General features: G+C 40.3%; 1 protein-coding gene across 3 annotated transcripts in view; it reads right to left on the bottom strand.

Moving 5' to 3' along the window:
• Window positions 1-7,595: 7,595 nt before the first annotated feature.
• The window catches only part of klhl13 (kelch-like family member 13), a 30,784-nt gene continuing 19,960 nt past the window's right edge, over window positions 7,596-18,419 (bottom strand). For all 3 annotated transcript variants that reach the window (XM_014006626.1, XM_014006627.1, XM_014006625.1), the window contains 5 exons: window positions 18,181-18,313; window positions 17,443-17,639; window positions 15,999-16,794; window positions 14,092-14,205; window positions 7,596-8,685 (listed from right to left, as the gene is read on the bottom strand). In XM_014006626.1, the coding sequence (XP_013862080.1) occupies window positions 8,198-8,685; window positions 14,092-14,205; window positions 15,999-16,794; window positions 17,443-17,639; window positions 18,181-18,313 (1,728 nt within the window). In that variant the 3' untranslated portion in view covers window positions 7,596-8,197. The remainder of the gene's footprint in view (window positions 8,686-14,091; window positions 14,206-15,998; window positions 16,795-17,442; window positions 17,640-18,180; window positions 18,314-18,419) is intronic.

Genomic DNA, 18,419 nt, shown 5'->3' with positions numbered 1-18,419 from the left:
CACACACACACACACACACACACACACACACACACACACACACGACACTTTGCTTTTTAATTAAAAGACAAAACAAATCCACTCAGGTGGATCTCAGTCCAGTTTGGATCAGCACCAACAGACCCTTCACTACTTCTAATTAGGGAGGTATTTGTAATATTAAGTTACATCTAAAGCAATAWTTCAAATCTTTAAAGTTTGGTAGGATTTTATAAATAATTAGTATCTTATTTGTTGTAGATGGAGCGTCTTGACCTCAGATTAGAGAAAAAAAAATTAAATCTGATCCGATGATGAGCTAACAGACACACAGAAGAATATGGAATCGATCAAAAAACTGTTAGTAAATTGTTACACCACGTCTTTTTCTAGCCAATGTATTATATTCCTGACAGAAGTAGCATAAGTGCTACAGCTGGCTGCTGCTGTTGATATTTTCACCTTCAAAATAACCACAGAATTTAATGAACATACTTTGAAAATGTTTTTTAAGCCAATGTCAATGTATTTATATAAAACATAAAAACAACAAAAGTTGACCAAAGTGCTTCACAATTCAGCCAAATGAATGTAAATGTAAACAATAAGATCCATTTAAAATAGAGTAAAAGAGCATTAAAACATTAGCTTTAAAAGAATCTCRAACTCTACCAGAATGAAAGGCCAGGGAGTAAAAATGAGTTTTAAGCAGAGATTTAAAAGTCTCAACAGTCTGAATGCTAAGAGGTAAACCAGTCCAAAGATTTGRGGCAGAAACTGCAAAGGCCCAATCACCTCCAAACTTTAGWCTAGATCTAGGAACATCTAAGAGAAACTGGTTGGATYTTAACAAAAGCGCTTTTCAAATTTGTTAACACATTTAATTTTTCTTCAGATTTCCCAAACCTCGTCTGTTACATCTTCTCTTTTAAAGTGCCAGTTTGGTTCAAATAAAACAAGTACAATAAAACATCTTTATATTGATGCTTAGCATATTAAATATGATTTTTACCCTATTTGTCACATAACTGGCATATTTTCTTCTGAAAGTGAAACAGGAAGTGACATTAAAGGGCAGCTTTTTTTAGGGAAGGAACTTCCTGATTTATTTTTTATTTTTTTATAATATTATTTGAACTCTGACTCTTCGTCATCCCTCTCTGATAGTGACTCATCATAATAAAAAAACTGATTCTTCTGTAGCAAAACTGTTTATAGACACTCCTCTTTGACATCACTTCCTGTTACTTCACATGCAAAAATCTCAGCAACTGTTCATCTCAGCTATCTTTCCAAAAATGCATTCATAGTTATCACAAAAAATTATGTAAAAGGCACTTTAAAATCCTAAAACAAAACAACAGAAACTGATTCTGGGATGCTCCAAGTTGTTTTGCTTAATTTCTGGGGGTAAGGGGGATTAACGAATGTTTTGTTAGAAAAAAATAATTTAGAAGAGCATCATTAAGAAACAACATAATTGATAACCAGGTGCCAGAGTAAAAAGTTTAGAATGACTTGTGATGGTCACATTAATTTATTGAACTGACCAAATAYCAAAAATCAAATTTGCAGCCAAGCAAAAGCTAAAATGATGACAAACTGATGGCAACATAAAGGTTTAAAGAACAACTATAAAGTCTTTGACAATGAATTTGTTTTATGACAGAAAAAAATCCTACTTTGGTATTTTGAGACATTTGCTTATCTACAACAGGTAAGATGTTTGTTAATAAAGGTTCATCAGAATTACATTTCAAAATATAAGTAATATAATAAGTGAAAAAAATCACAAAGACATTTGTATTTATTTTAAATATCTTTTGCTTATATTTCAGGAAGCTTTTAGTTGCACAATGTTTCTAATTCACATAGTGCCCCCATCCCCCCTCCCTGTCAGTCAGATCTAAACTTGTTTTGTTTTTTTAAATCTCTTTAAGCTTTAATGTGTTTTCAAAAAATGATCTTTTTTCTATTTAATATAAACACTTTACTTTGTTCTCACTGGGGAATTAAAAGCTTAATAAAACCACTGAAAACCCTTCTTTTCTGTATGATACGTGCAACACTGAATCACATTTTAGCTTAAAATTTAAGTTTCACTATTTATGCAGGCTTTTTATGGATTCACCCAATGATTAAAGAAAAAAGGTACTTTATGGCTTCAGACTTGCATGTGAAGCAGCTCGTTGCTTGTTTGACCAGTAATTTACTTCCAGCTTGGGTTCTATAATAACAGGAAACCTGAGGGACGAGGAGCGGCAGCTGTACTTAACCCTCCGAGGTCGAGCAGTTTTCCCACAGAGCCTGAACCGCTCCACTTCTTTTCTCAGCGAGAGCAGAGGAAGTGGCTCTCTGCTTTATTTCAGACTAATCTCTGATATTGAGATGAATTTTAAAATGATCAAGTCGTCATGTTTTATGTTGCAACCATCTCTCCTGAAAGCTCTCGATACGAAAGCGGCATCGTTCTGCCTGTACTGCTAATTTAAATTCTTTACATTTCTCCTTTTGATTGTCAGAGGGGCACTGGAGCATATCCCAGCATGCACCAGGGTTGAAGGTTGAGATACACCTTTGACAGGCTGTCAGACATCCAATCCACTTTGAGTTGTGGGAGGAAACCTTTGTGGGAAAAGTGTACGTTTCCACAGAAAGACTCCTTGAAGATGATCTATAATTTTTTTTTAAATATATAGTGGTGGAAAACTCAATCATGTAATTTAACACATAGCTTCTGTCAAAGTGCACTAAAAGTTTTATGTGCAAAATATTTCTATAGCAGTAAAGCATCACAGGGGTGCTGAGAACCTGCAGGATACAYATTTTTTGTCTTTTTATTAGCCCTAGTTAACAGTTTTAGTAAAGCAAGATAACCATCAGTCTCACTTTTTTTTCATGACCTGTCCCTGGAGGGCGTTGGGACATGATCCTGCATCCTGACTAAAACAGAGGTAGTCTCTTCATGACAAATTAGTAAATTAATGCTTCTCTTCAGTTAACAGAAATACCAGATCTACCTCCTCCATCATCAACTGAAAGTAAACATCCACTYTGCCAACCATGATGTGTTGTGTATGACGTTGTTTGGGAAGACTCACCAGGAGTATTAAATGCTTATGAAAGAAAAAAAATAAGTGTCTCACAATTATGTGAGCAAAAACAAATGGTGTCCATCTCTCATCCCTTCTGGGGGRTCTTATAGACAAGCCGTTTATTTCAACTCTCAGATTCACACTTGTGCACCTGCAACACTGAACCGGGCCTCACACCRACTCTGTTTAAAGCCTATGCTTAAATTTAGTTAATTAGACGCAAAATTTCCTTTTCTAAAAAAATGTTTTAGATACATTTATAATCTATCTTTCAGATCCTAAAAGGTTAAATTCTCGTGTTATGCTTGTGGATTTTTTTATTCATTTATTTTACATTTTGTGAATAAAATCTCTAAAAAGGCAAACTTATTTAAATACAGTGATTTTTACAGATAAAGCTGAAATTTGATCTTTCATTCACACCACGTGCTTTCAGCTTTACATTATGAGTTATTCATCCATCCATCCATTATCTATACCCACATCTTCCTTTCAGGGGGTCACTGGTGCCCATGGCAGTCACAGTGGGAGAAGCGGGGGACACCCTGGACAGGTCGCAAGTCCATCACAGTGACGCAGAGACAAACAACCATTCACTCTCTCACAATTTAGAGTTACCAGTTAACCTTCATGTTTTTGGTCTGTGGAAGGAAGCCGGAGTGCCGGAGAAAACCCACGCATGCATGGAGAGAATATGCAAACTCTATCCAGACAGGTATCCCAGGCCAGGATTTGAACCGGCGACCTTCTCGCACTGCGCCACCATTATTTGTCATTACATGAATTTTTTCCCCCATTCATTAAAAGGTTGAACCAACACAAGTCGACCTGTGAAATAAAAAACAGCACCTCCAGCATGAAAAGGCAGCAGGTAACCATCCTTCAAGGAACGCTTGCAGATTAAAAAAATAAATAAAAATCTAAATACATGCCGCCACTGATGCGTAAACTGATCTGCAGGACTGTCGGAGGGCCAGATGTTGAACAAAACAAATCCAAATTAGTCGTCCGCTGCCCCTCCCATCTCTGACAGGCCAGAGACAAGCTGTGAAACAAGAGATAAATCAGGGACAGATTATTCAGGACACAGACACGGGGGGGGATAGAGAGCTCAGAAGGACTTGACCTTTTCTGAATATTCATGGCAGAGGAGAAAAGATTTACACCTTTTTTCCCCACAGAGCCTCAGAACAAAAGCCAGAGTGTGATTTAGTGCAAACAAATTGATCTAAAAAAATCTGGATACTCTGGCTGTCTGCCAGTCAGAAGGATCAATAACCATTAACACCAGTGTGCACACAATTTAGAGAACAGCAGGGATGTGCGGCTGTGCAGATCGCTTCATCATGACTTTAGTTACAGTAACCACATCCAGCTCCTCCTCACTGCTGCTGCTGCTGCTGAGAGCAACGCTTTCTGACTGACAATGTCATCAGCGTTCTGCATGTGTGTGTCTGTGTGTGTGTGTAAACACATCCTGCAGCCCGGAGAAAACTGGGTCATTTTCTCGCCTTGATGAGATGGAGGAGGAGGAGTCGACTGGAGACACACAGGGGCCAGAGCCGTGCTCATGTGTCAAGAGTCAGGGTGGCACATGCACACACACACTCTGCTTTTATCAGCCTCATGAATCAAAAGAACATGCCTCTGAGGGCATGGAAATCAACTGAGGAACACAGGTAGTGAAGCTGAAGTGGAGGAGGTGGGGCGAGTAATTTCTTGCTTCAGTTTGCCTCAGCGCTGAGGAAACGCTGTTCATTAATATCCAAAGCTTCAGACTCTGCGATATAACGTGCAATATTGACATTGGCTTGCATGAACACAAAGAAACAGCAACGCRGCAGGAGTTACACAGGAGATCAAGAACATAATGAGCTGCATCCCAGTGGAAATTAATGCATTCAGGTTGAGGTTTTGTCCTTAAAAYGCTCTTTTTGCTCTGAAGATACAAACACTCCATGTCTGTAATAATAAAAATGACCTGGGAYACACCTGCTTTCAGCCTGGTTGAGGTCTTTATCCACTTTTACACTGTAAGTGACAAAACAGGATGTGTTAAAAAACTAAGGTTTTCAGGTAAGGTGAAAAAAGTGAAGTTAGGGTTTTGAAATCGACACAGGAAGGTCCTAACAAAGCGAAGAGCCTGCAGCTGTCAAAGCAGATTGATAAGTACAAGCCGAAGCGCTCCGAGCCAAGTGCAAACATCAGCATGCCAACATGCTCAGTAAGTGGCAATGCCAGCATGTTGATGTAATGCAGCGTGAAACGCTTACCAAGTTCCTCCTCATCATTACTCAGTGCTCAACGTATGCATCYGAGGCCATCTTAAACAAAAGATTTTTATTAACTCCCTCCCTACCCTCTGAGGATGAGCATCTGAACTAGAAAACACTTCCACAAAACTTATAGCAATGCATCCGATGACTCAGATTCTGCATGACATCCTAAAAATAAACATTTGTTAAATGTCTTTAAAAAATTGGCCTCACTGAAATTATTTTGCATAATCTCATCCTAATTCCCTCAACCTGCAGCACGACTCCATCTTCCTGTTTATTTATCCGAGTGAGGTGATGGAGGGTTAACATCAAACGCTAATTTATTTTCAGTAAAAATGTCAAAGTTAAGCCATTACACTTTCATCTTCTGTTCTTGTACATGTGCTGACAACTGAACGCCTTGGGTTTTAGTTCTTTCGTCTACTCACTGTCATTCCCTTAAAATAATACCGGAGTTGATTTTTTTTTAAATATTTGAAGGATGCAAACTGCTTTACCAACAAAGATGAGGCTTTTGAAATGTCGCAAAACAGAAATTAAAGCAGCTCCCAAAGCAAAGCGACAGCTAAACAAAGACAAGATGAAGAGCTACAATTTCTAATTGAACCACATTTCACACAATCATACGCTGAGCCCAAAAAAGCTAAAAAGGAGTAGTCAAAAAATGAAAACAGGACATTCAGGCCATCAGCATGTGAAAAAAACAGCTGTATAAAAACAGAAAACAGGGAGAAGAACACTCTACTGCAGCGTCTCATTAACTGCATATAATGAGGATTTAAAAGCTTCAAACCAAGCTCACCTGATGACTACACAAACCTTTTGTTTCTGGTAATGACATGAGGAAAAAAGCGCCTCGGACACCATATGTTGCCATTAAGGCTTTAATCATCCTGGAGCACACGAGCAGATTGTGGGCGACGCTACAGTATGTCGTGATGCCAGGAGGAGAGGCGACAGCTGTGGAAGTGCCAACGCCAGTCAGCGGTGTCTTTACATCAGAGAGCTTCTGATTGCTCTCTTTAGACAAATGGCAGACAAACGAACTCAGCCTATGACCACCGGGATGATGGAAGTTTTAAAACTTGCCGTTTGTAACCGATAATCCTTCTAAACTCGGGCTGATTGATTTGTCTTGAACCTCACAGCTCATTCATTGAGTTAATCACAAAGATAAAGGAAGCATCCTCCCTTTCTACAGCTGATTGAGGATGTATTTTGAAGCGGGGTCAACAAGGCTTCACAGAGATCAACAATGACAAAAATCCAATTACCTCAAGAGCTCCAGCCATTCTAATGTGGGTTACTCAACACAAAGCTTTGAAATCTTTCAGTTTTCCACTTTAATTCATTACGATTCAATATGAGGCTCAACTCTAGGCTGTGTCCAAACTCAGGGGCTGCAGCCTTTGAAGGATGAATATGGATGTGCCGAAGGCTGTTCAAATTTGAAGGCTCCTCTCTAACTGCGGCCCACAAACGCATCCTCCTTTTCCCCCCAGTTTGAGYGTCCAGTGTATTCTCAACCCATCCTATCCCAATTTGGATCCAAAGTACAGTTTTCAATTCAAATCTGGTATTAAAGCAGTGGGATTGGGCAAAAATTGCATTGTGCACAAATAATTGGCAGAAAAACCTATTTTTTTAAACTTTAAAATTAATGCAATTAATGTCATGTGATGACGATGTATTAGAGRGGTGGTGGGCGACTATCAGGTGCACAAGAGCCAAATGGCGGAAGGCAGAGGAGAACTAGTGCTAACCCTACAAACTTGTTTAAAATCACATGAAACTCTTGACAAAACCAGAGTACGAGGAAAGCCAAAAAATGCTGACCAAGGCTACGTCGGCTACATGCAAATGTAGTTATCCTCTATTAATCATCATGTYGTAATTAATCATGATATTTTAGCCAATGTTGCTGAACCCTTGAATACACGCGTTTGTCAGAAATAATCATAAACGAGCTCATATGGTGTTCTTCATGTAATGCCTCCAAGCCAATTTTGTTAATTTATAACAAAAATATTGCTATTTTCAATTTTTTGGCCTATCTTTAATGTCACAGTTGCAGGACATTTGGGTGGAATAAAGCTAAAAGTTCGACCATCCAAATTCACAACCTCTATTGGTATTCCTGGTCGACAAAGGACCCGGCCCACATAAACACGGTCCTTCGAAGGACAGTCCCTGAATCTGAACACAGCCCTCATGTGCCTTAGTCATGACAACAGCTTTTAAATATTTTCAAAGTCATGTTTATTAAATTTAAAAAACACCATCTCGTTAACAGTTTCAAACAAACAGCAGGAAAAAAAACAAAAAACAAAACTGAAAGTGTAATAGGGGCCAGGGCCAACCCCTGAGTTAAAAACCATCCGTTTCAGGGCTCAWTCGTCACTACGCCTCTCTCTTCTGGAGGGTGGGGGGTGGGGGGTCACCTGCACTTAACCTGGCGTAGGCTAGAAGAGTCACGTGGTAGTTAACGCCATAAAAGGTAGAACACCAGAGGAAATGTGACGTAAGAAAACTTTGTGGACATCAGGTAGAAAAGTTGATTTGCAAAGTCAAGTTTCAAGTAAAAGGTATTTCCTGACAAAATATACCGAGTACGCAACATCAACACGTAATTAGGTTGCCAACCATGTCGCTATGTATTCACTCAGGGGTGGGGTCTCTGCACAGCTTTGGGGGACGTGGAGTTCAGGATATTTAGGGATGCAGTACAGATGTCCAAAGAAGAAGTGCAAACAATGTCTATAAGGTGTGTTTGTTGAGTAGATTAAGGAAAAGGGGCAGGGTTAAGGGGGTATGAGCAAACRGGGCCACCCCCCTCTATACTCATCAAGGTGCTGAGAGGGGGGACTCTCTGGAGGGCGAGCCCGACATGTCATCAGGGGGGAAAACTGTGAGCGTGCAGGCTCTGATCCCGCCTAGCGACTCGGGCAAGTCAAAAACTTTCTGCCACTCGTCTTTCTCCGGGTCGTATTTCTGTACGATTTCCACCATGCAGCGATTGTTCCATGAGTAGCCCCCCACCACGTAGATTTTATTCTCAAACACGGCCACGCCCACATCGCTCTGGCCTCGCAGCATGGCAGCGATGGGAGTCCACAAGTCCAGGGCGGGGGAGTAGTACTCGCAGCTGAGCACGTCGTCGTAGTCGCTGGTGCCGCGGAAGTGATTGCCCCCGATCACGTAGAGCCGGTCGCCCACCGTGCACATGCAGTGGAGGCCGCGCACCGTCGTCATGGCCGCCTTCTGAGTCCATTTATCCGCGTCGGGGTCGAAGCACATCAGCTCCTTCTGGAACGTGTCGTGAGTGATTCCCCCTGCGGCCAGAAGAAAAGAACGGGAAAATTAGCCTTGACGACGATCAGTTAGTGGGCAGAAAACTCGTCAAKCAGATTGAGTCATTCCTGCGTGTCGACATCATCTAAGCCATGCAGTAGCTCTAGGCTCAAGTTTTAAAACTCATCTGATTGTTGTGTTTCATGTTCASCCACCAATACACCAGATTAAACACTAATTATACAAACTAGAGCTATATCAGTGGTTGCTCAGCYGCTTCCTGACTGTGAAATAATACTGATTATGAGCACTGGATACAAAGTGGAACATCACCACAAAACCTCTTAACATATGCACAAACAGACTGGAGACACCGGGACACAAGAACAGGGAGGGGGGAAAAAATTAAATACAGGACATGTCTACAGGGAAGGCTTAAAATAAAGAGGAACACAATCCCAGCATGCATTTGGGTGAAAGCCAGCCCGCCCTCCCCTCCCCCCCCCAGGTGGAGTAACGGAGCAAACGCTGTACAGATTTGCAGAGCGTGCCGCGTACAGGCAGAATCCCTCTTTAAGTGCTGCCGAGTGACTGTGGGCTCGGTTTATTGTTGAGGACTAAGCTGTGTATTCAGCAGCCATGACTCAGATCTGGGAGGCTGCACCTTCTTTATCTGATCAAAGATAGCCCAACTACCTGTTTTTCTTTATCCACGAATCGTATGAAACAAGGGTGCTTTTTAAATCCTGACAAGAGAACAGCACCGGAGTCAAAGCAGGGCTGTGGTAATCTCTCCCAAAGGGGCTACGTTTCTCTTGTTTCGTTTTTTTTTTTTTTTGGCCTTCATTTTTCCTCCTGATAAAGCATCGTCTGATCAACCTCCCGGTATCACAATCACTAATCGGAGCCATTAGTGGGACAGTAAGAGGGCAGGTTTTTGCCAAGCCGATTTAATCTTCCACAGACGGACTAAAAGCCTTTGCCCTTCATTAGACAGCACAGCACAAACTGGTGTTATTGTTTAGGTTCTTAATGCCATGTGTGCCCGCACGCTTCCATTTACAAAACATTTTTACAGCCATGTAGGTGCTAAATATTTGCAGTCGTCTTGTGGAAGCGGTGAGCTGGGTGAATCTGTGCTGGCACGTGTGGGACCGAGGGGGGGGCGAGACGGAACGTAGGAGGTTCAGCCGTTTCTACAAACGACCCATATTGATCAGGTGTGCTCGGACAGAAGATACTGGATCTTGGTCCTATTTCCTTGAGGTGTTTCACACCAGAGATGCAGGAAATATTGATCAGGTTCACTGTAGGAAGGCCGGGGGAACATATAGATTGACATCAGCACATAAAGCTGTGTGGATGATGAAAGTGACAGAATAAACTCTGTTCTCTCTCCACTGGAAACCCTGCAGAAAGATGCAAGTTAGAGCGCGCAGGAGGCAAAGATATGATGCAAACCTGGGTTCATTTAATGCCAATGTTGGCGTTCTCGCATGCACTCCTCTTGGAATAATTCTAGAAAAACTTCAGGATTAAAAGGGTGACAAAAAAGCTGCATGTCTTTGTAACAAGCCGCTTTAATTCCTGATGTCATATTAATTTCACAGCCTTCTGACACATCAGACTTAACATGACATCTAAAATTCCCACCCATGATGAGTAAAGYACCTCAATCCACTTTTACACTTTATTTTTAGGTTTGTTAGAAAGAAAAACCTACTATCTACACTTGTCACCGTTTTGGGAAATATTGTGTCCAATTATTTTTTCTTTACAAGTAAAGAACTTTATTTTGTGCTTCCCCCTGAAGTAGACTTACTTTAAGAAGAAATGACTAATAAGTGTCATACCAGCAGTAGATTTAACCAGAGTGGTCTTGATTTTGAGAATCAAGCAGAATTTCTTCCTTAAAGCTACTTGAAAAGCCCAATTAAAAGCAAATTTCAGCTTTTAAAAAACAACTCCAATTTTCTAGTTTGATTAAGTTTAAACATTTTTATAATTCATCACATGTGCCAGTAAACCCAAATAAAGAAATGAAATGAAAAAGCCTTTAGGGGTTGTTTGAAATGCTGCCCCTATAGGTCTACTGGTGAAAGCAGTGATATTTTTGCTCATGGCTGTGGGTTAACTTGCCGTGATGGAAAAATCTCGTGAATCGTTTGATGGATTTTAATGAAACTCTCAAAGTGTTTACTAAATATACGGCTGTAAATTGATTAATTTATCTTAAATATTCAAGATGGATGAAATAGTTCATTGGCTTTAGTCAAAACAAAAATGGCTTCAACTCAGTTCAGTTTTACAGATACTGAGCAAAATTTTTCGTGGCAGTCATTCACATCTACTAAAGTCTTATTAGGGAAAACACATACCTGTCTATATGGTCTAGAGAAAAAAAAAGAGTCCCAAAACATAAATAAAAACTTTGCTAAACTTGGCTTTCCCTTGGAGTACACTGGCCTCCATAATTCTGAGATGTAAAGTCATTTGGAACAACCAAGACTTGTCCTATATCTTGTCAACTAACTGAGCCACAGGGGAAGAAGGAGCTGTGTTAAACAGAACAAGAACTCTTGGTGCCTTCTACCAAAGTTCAGAGAAAATTTGTAGAAAGTCAGAAAAAAAGTCCCCAAATGAAGTCGTCTGTACAACATTTCACTGTGGACTGACTTTGATAAGTCTCAGACATTCTCAGCTTTATTTACATCTGGAATAATCTTTCTGCACTTTTAAAACTCATCTCTGCAGAAGAGATCAGAAGCTGAAATTTTCAATATCAGAACTTATCAGCAAATCATGGTGGCAAAACTCTAATTTGTTCAAGAGCAAGTCGGGATGTGGGAGAGCTCATCTTCGAACTTTGAGTGGTTCGAGCAGACTGCTTGCCTTGAAGCCAATTAAAAATCCAGGAAAATGTTGATGGACTGACAACCCCCCATCCAAACGGACAAAAGCTCAAGGGCATTTTCAGGGAAAAAAAAGGCACAAAAATCCTCAAATCCAGGTGTGCAAAGCTTGTCACATCATGCCCTGAAAAGGTGAAAGCATTGAAAGCTGCCAAAGGTAATTTAACCAGTTGCGCAAACAGGTCTGAAGGTTTGTGTTTAAGTTTTATGGATTCTCATCAAGTTATAGCAAAAAAATAAATAAATATACAGAATCAGCATTTGAAGACCAGCAGATGTGATCCGTGAAAAGCTCATAGTTGTGTAAAAAAAGGTTATGATTTCTCCAAAACATTTAAAATGGATCCATCTACCCACATAAATGCAAATAAACACACACACACACACACGTCAGAGGAAGTACTTTAGGTCCAGGATGCTGTTGTTTAGCTTTTCATAATTGTGTCTAAACCTTGCCAGGCCACTTCAGCTGTGATGGGCTGTGGGCTGAGTGCATTTGTCAGGTTCATCCAGCTGACAGGATACTACCAGACAGCGCAGCAGCGCAGACGGACAAAGTGACCCGATGTGCTGAGACAGACAGACACACACAGAACTACACTTCAGCACGGGTCACCTTGCACTCTAAGACTGTAACCCCTGAGACGGCGAGGCCTCCCAGCAACAAAACTCTGAATGGGTACCGCTCTGTTCCCTTTTTAATTCAAGCTAACATTTCACACGAGCCGCATGACTCCTTAAACAGCTGAAATCATATAACTGCACGACCAGCTTTAAAACAGCAACACAACTGTCCGTTTTTAACTCGCGCCTATTTTTAGAACGCGCAGGTGCAAAGACGGCTGTTACAAAAGCAAAATTTACAAGACTACTGACCTGAATCTCTTAAATAAAGCCCTATTTTTAGCTAAGAAAAAAWTCAAATAGGAGCAATGAACAGCAGGTCCAGAAGAGCTCAGCAATAAGGAAAATTATCAACGCAGAAGTTACAGCAAATCTGACTTTATACTTTTACTAAAGTGAAATTAAGAATAAAAAAAAACTTCATCTGGACCAACTACATTTTCTGGTCTGTCAAGCAAATTACCTAATGAAACTTTTTTTTTTAGTTTTTTTTTTAGCACTGCAATCCCCCAGCAAGTCAGAGTTGGTTCATTTAAGACTAAATTGAAAAAGGGCAACTCACTGTGACTCAGTTTCTTGCAGAGCTCCTTTTTTGTGCCAGCAAGTCAAATGCTAATGATGGCTACTGAAAAGGAGTGGGATTGCAGAAATGATAAATGCTTTGATTCTTTTTTTTCTCTTTTCAGATCATCACACATGAGCCTTCAGGTCAGATCTTGAGTAAAGTTTGTAATTTGAGCAAATGAGTGAAAAAAAAAGGTTTTGATTATGAACTAAAAAGTTATAAAACATGGCTGTCATGTACAATTTATCACTTACAAACCAAACTACATGTGTATTTTAATAAACATTAACTCATTGCGTTAATGTGGGCACTCTAAATCATATTCAATTGACCTGCTTTGTGCTTTTTTAAAATTTGTATAAATCTAATATGATTTTTCCATTTACAGTCAGTGTCAAATTCACAACATGCATAAAAACAATACTCACTGGTAAGAATCAACTACCCATCTCATCTTCTCACTCCTCTTCTGGGAGATTTTAGTATGTTTTTTTTGTTAAACTGTTTATTGTTCATATATTGCACAAGGATGATTGTTCCTATGACTAGGAGGGATTAACAATGTCTGTTCTGTGTTACACCTCCTACACAGGCTTCAGTCCTCTACTTTGCTCTATCCTTCCTGATTCCCCATTCACCGCCACCACAACCAGCCTTCCCCTCCTTTTGTAGCATCGCTCGCTCCGGATTAGTTACACTGGGAAACTAAGGCTCATCTCCATGCCGCAGGATTTGTTTTTAGTCGCTGGAACGAGTCGCTTTAAAAAAACTATAATAAAAAGTCACAACCTAAAAGGCTCAATTTCTGTGTCTAGAGTGTGATTTTAGCACAAGACCCTCACAAGCTTCAAAGCATGCTCAGGACAAACTAATCATGGTTGTGAGGAGTAATTTGGGAAGCAAAGCGGGACTCTGGCAGACGCTCTTCAAGATGTAAAACATTTAGAAGATTTGACATTACCAGACTGTCAGAAGTCTAGAGTCATAAATCCCTCTATCAAACTAAATGAACCACTCTGGAAGCTGTAGGGGGGCGGGGCATAAAACGCTTCATTTGGATTTAAAGACACAGTCTCAAAATGAGTTGATCTGAGACATGAATCAGAAAAAGGGGTGAAAGAGGGGCTTGGAGTTACAATAAGAAGGAATTCAGAACAAAGCTTCACAGTTCCACTTTATATAGACCTGCTGAATGACAGAAATGTGGAAAAAAAGAGGATTTAAAAGCATCATATGTCTCCTTTAAATCGAGTTGAGAAAAATTCCAGATTCAACTCAACATGATGTCAATAAATTTCACATTTGCTACATAACTCAAGTGGCCCCTCAGCTGCTTCATTACTTACCTGAAATGTACATATAACCACCATACACCGTCCCAGCATGGCCATAATGTGGTTCATTCATTTTAGCAACATACGTCCATTCATTTGTCCTTGGGTTGTAGCACTCCACAGTAGCTTAAAAAGAAGAAAAATAAATAAATAAGGACTATTAGTAGAAAGTAGGTCAAGACACAACTAAGGAGGACAAACAGCAGCAAATGAGGCCTTGGAGGGTCTTGGTGTGGGATCTGAAAACAGATTTAAATACAGTAAACATGCCCACAACCCCACCAGCAACTACTGCGCAGGAAATGGGGCGATTGTTAGGACCTTTTTCCTAATGTGCCTAAAGATGGCTTTGCATAAAAAAATAAAAATCTGAGAGAACCAAAAACAGACAATGGGATTCATGAGTGATGATCATAGGCAGGCRATTTGGGTTTTTGTTATGACTCTTTAACAAGCAGTCAGCATGCATCAGCTCTACAGTTACTGAGCTCTGAACAAGTTCGACAAGCAGCTGTAGTAAACCAATTTATCAATAGCTCTTCATCTCATGGAAACAAGCCTACAAATGGCACGCATGCATAAAATAAATAAAATAAAGCACAATTGCACATTTTACTTGGAAACTGCTGGAGCATAAACAAGTTCTCTTGTTGTTTGGAAACCTTTAATTACGGGATTAAATGCACTTCATTTTTACCTGCCACAAGCCTGGAGACGACACGAGGCACAAAGCATTTTGTTTTCATACCATGCAGTTAGTAATTTAATTGAACTGATTAATAGTGTGCCAAGACAATGAAACACTGCACTCTAAAAATGTTTGGTTACGTCAATGATTAACAATTTCACAGACATTTACTCTTTCAAAATAAACACTAATTTTGTAGTTAATTAAAAGCATCCAATGGGAACTAAGTCATACATTAAGTAACACCTATTAAATTATATTAGAAATAGCTAAAGACTGAATAGGTGCAAATGTTTAATTTTACAAATATACTTAGATTTCCTTGTTGTTAGAAAAGGTCACATTTTAAATCAAACAGGGAATTTTATACCATTTGTTGCTTCAAAAACATTTGTTCTCTTATTTTAAACAAATAAATTCAAAGTTGTCAGAGACGCAACGTGTGATCATTAAAACAGAAATCTGTGTCTTTGCATTGTTAAGATAAGCTTCCTGTTTTGAATCCAGGCATTCCAGATGAGACAATAAAACTGCACCCCTATGACCCGTTCACAGAGAGCAAACATGACTGAGGAAGAGGAGGAGGAGCACATCCAGAAATACTTCAGGACTGAACCACATGCAGCGCAGAGGCAGTGGAACGTAAAGCTGAAGGAAAAAAATTAAATAAATTTAAAAAAAGTGAAGCAGTTGTGTAGACGGGCGGTGAAYTGAGGCTGTGTTCTTTGTTCTAATTATAATCCAAAAATAGAAGACAGCTCCTCTGCCCGTGTCTGCTGAAGATATATGGCTGAATTTAAGTATTGGGTGGTAGCTCTCTGTGGTTTACAGTTAYGGGTGCAGAGGTTCCAGACTGATTACTCAACAACAGACTRWSWYWYAMAWATATAYAYAYAYWWARAKMWCWMWAAAAAGGGATGACTTGTGAACCTGTGGGGTAATAAAATGTTTTAATTTAGAGGAGAATCAAACAACTGCTCTTGTCCCAGTTTTGGATGGACCTAAAACTCAATACCAGCCGCCTTTGAGATAATGACAACTGAAATTGATTTTGAATGTGTTAAAACGCTTTGGAAATGTAAGAGGTTTTATCAGACAGAGGATCTTGACCTTTAAATAATTACAAAACTGTGGATGTGAGATGTCAAAACAGAAGTGTGCAGTCAATATGWGCACAGCTTCATTGATATTTCAAAAGGAGGAAAACTGCTTAGAGAAGAAGTAAACTTACCAAGCTCCCCAGCAGCATTCCTTCCACCGACAGCATAAAGGTGTCCCTTGAGAGCACTGAGRTGGAAGAAGGTCCGTTTCTCATTAAGGCACGCCACCTGGATCCACTTATTGTAGCGAGGGTCGTACCGAAACACTGTGTCCACGGCCGTTTTGCCTTTGGTGTCGTAGTTGCTTTGGCCACCCACAACATAAAGAAAGTTGCCGATGACGGCGATGCCGTGCTGGTAGCGAGGCGCGTCCATAGGTGCCAGCGCCTTCCACTCGTGGGCCTTCTCGTCAAAGAGACGCAGCTCCTTACTCACAACTAGCTGCTGGCGTAGGACACCACCCAACGTGACCAGGTGGGAACTGTCAGAGCGAATGGCTGTCCGTTCTGACTGCATGACCGGCTGCATATAGGGCATCATTTGGTAGTTGCTAGCTTCCAGGAGGAGGTTGACACAAGTGTTATCTGTGCGCATAAAGTCCACAGTTTGTACRTGATTGATGAGCTCCTGCGGGTTCATGAGGGGAAAACGGATATTCTTCATGAGCTTTGAGGCATAGTCCATACGCCCGTCTTCAAAGCGTAGCCAGCGGCACGCAGCCTTGAACAGGTCCAACTCAGTGCAATGTTTCAAGCTGTTACTGGATAACACAAAAGCCAACCGCTCGAACGGGAGYTTGACAAACTCCCCCGTGCCCAGCAGAGAGGGGAAGTTCTTTAGGATGAAGTTGTTGACGTATTTGTCCACCTCGGTTAAGTTGTAGGTGTTGGCGATACGCCCCACCTCTACGCAGTTGTCAAGAGAAACCTGAAAAGTGGAAAAAAACATCATAAAGAAGACCTCAGGGTGAAAATAAAGAAATACTTTACACTAAATTGTATAGAAAGGTAGTTTTTAGGGGAAAAGAAACAAGGGCATACAGTTCAAATTTATACCACAATCACAACAACTTTTAGTTGTTGTGAAAACTGTACATATCAAACATAAAAAAAAACAAATCTAAATGCCTTGAAACTGGCCTCTGTCTCTTTAAGAACCTCCTGCTGTTTCAGACACTCCCACTTCAGCACATCTTCCCAACAATGCTTCGGTGGAGGGGTGCTCTGTAGGGCGGGAGCTCAGCTGCAGACTGAGCTCCAGGGAGCAGCTTTGTGTAAATAGGTGGGGTTTTGTACCAGCGAGCATTTTGGTAGCTCCACATGGCTGCAGGAGATTCAAGGATTTCTTAAACATGGATGAATGAGTCAAAGCAACACTCTGGCTATGTGTTTGGTAAGGGAATGATGATATAACATGATATAAAACTCAAGTCGATTTTGCATAATAACCCCATTGTATGAACCTAGAAAAAGTAACCTTATAGAAGAAATAACAATGCAACTAGCAGCTGTCTACGTAAGACACCATGCACTGAGTATCCATGTACAACTGTAGCGTACAAGTCTGGCACCTTACCCCAGAAATAAGAAATACTTTGCAGAAGTCCAGCACAGGAAGGATTTGTAAGAAACTGGCTGCCTCGAGCGTATCTTGCAGATTCTCCATATTGAGGGACAACTTTGCTGTATAGATAAAGTCTATGATCTTCTTCAGGCCTATTCGGTTTACTCCATGAAGCTTGATGCACATTAGATCTTGCTCTTTCATTCCACCTGCATCAGAAAATAAAACAAAAAATAAACGTTATGTTAAATCACAGACCTGTTACTTCAAACACGAGAAAAAATATCTTAGGCTGAAAAAGTGTTTATAAACAGTTTAAAAATAAAAAGAGAAAGTGCATTCCTTCACTAATTTGTTTTCCCGATTCACCCAACAGAACAGAAATTGAATTGAGAATTTGAAACTACAGGAAACACCATAGGCTAATCTTTTTTTTTCATTACTTATTTGAAAACTTATGCAATTGATTGTTACCAAGTAAACAAAATAAATAAATAATGCTGAAAGTTTTGCCCAGAAATGATATGGTAAAACTCATCTGCATTTGCTGCCTGCATGGAGACAAATGATCAACMTGGCAGGATGTGGGCATACTAACCGAGGAGTTTCTCAGGATGTAAAAATTATAGCAACATGGTTGTGTGGAAAAACATGCTTAAATACAGTAAATGAATCAGTTTAATGGAAGTACTTTGGCTTTCCCCACTGATGAGCAGATGCTCTGGTCAGAGAGGGTCTTTGTAAACCCACCTGTGAACATGGCTTTGAAGTAGTCGGAGGAGGAGGCCATCATTGCACGGTGTACGGGAAAAGCTTCGTCTCCATCTCCTGCAACCAGTGTCACGTCACACAACAAACCCTCTATTCGCAACTGGTCAAATCCCTAAACCGAAAAGAGAAGAAAAGCGAAAACTATAAAACAGAGAAAGAGACAAGTGTTTCCAATCTTAACGTTAGGAGCTAAAAATAAGTCGTTTTGTTTTTTTCCT

This window comes from Austrofundulus limnaeus, unplaced genomic scaffold, assembly GCF_001266775.1.
Source record: "Austrofundulus limnaeus strain Quisiro unplaced genomic scaffold, Austrofundulus_limnaeus-1.0 Scaffold37, whole genome shotgun sequence".
Classification (NCBI taxonomy): Eukaryota; Metazoa; Chordata; class Actinopteri; order Cyprinodontiformes; family Rivulidae; genus Austrofundulus; species Austrofundulus limnaeus.
The sequence above is the reverse complement of the archived record's forward strand: the minus strand, read 5'-3'. Positions and strand labels throughout refer to the sequence as shown.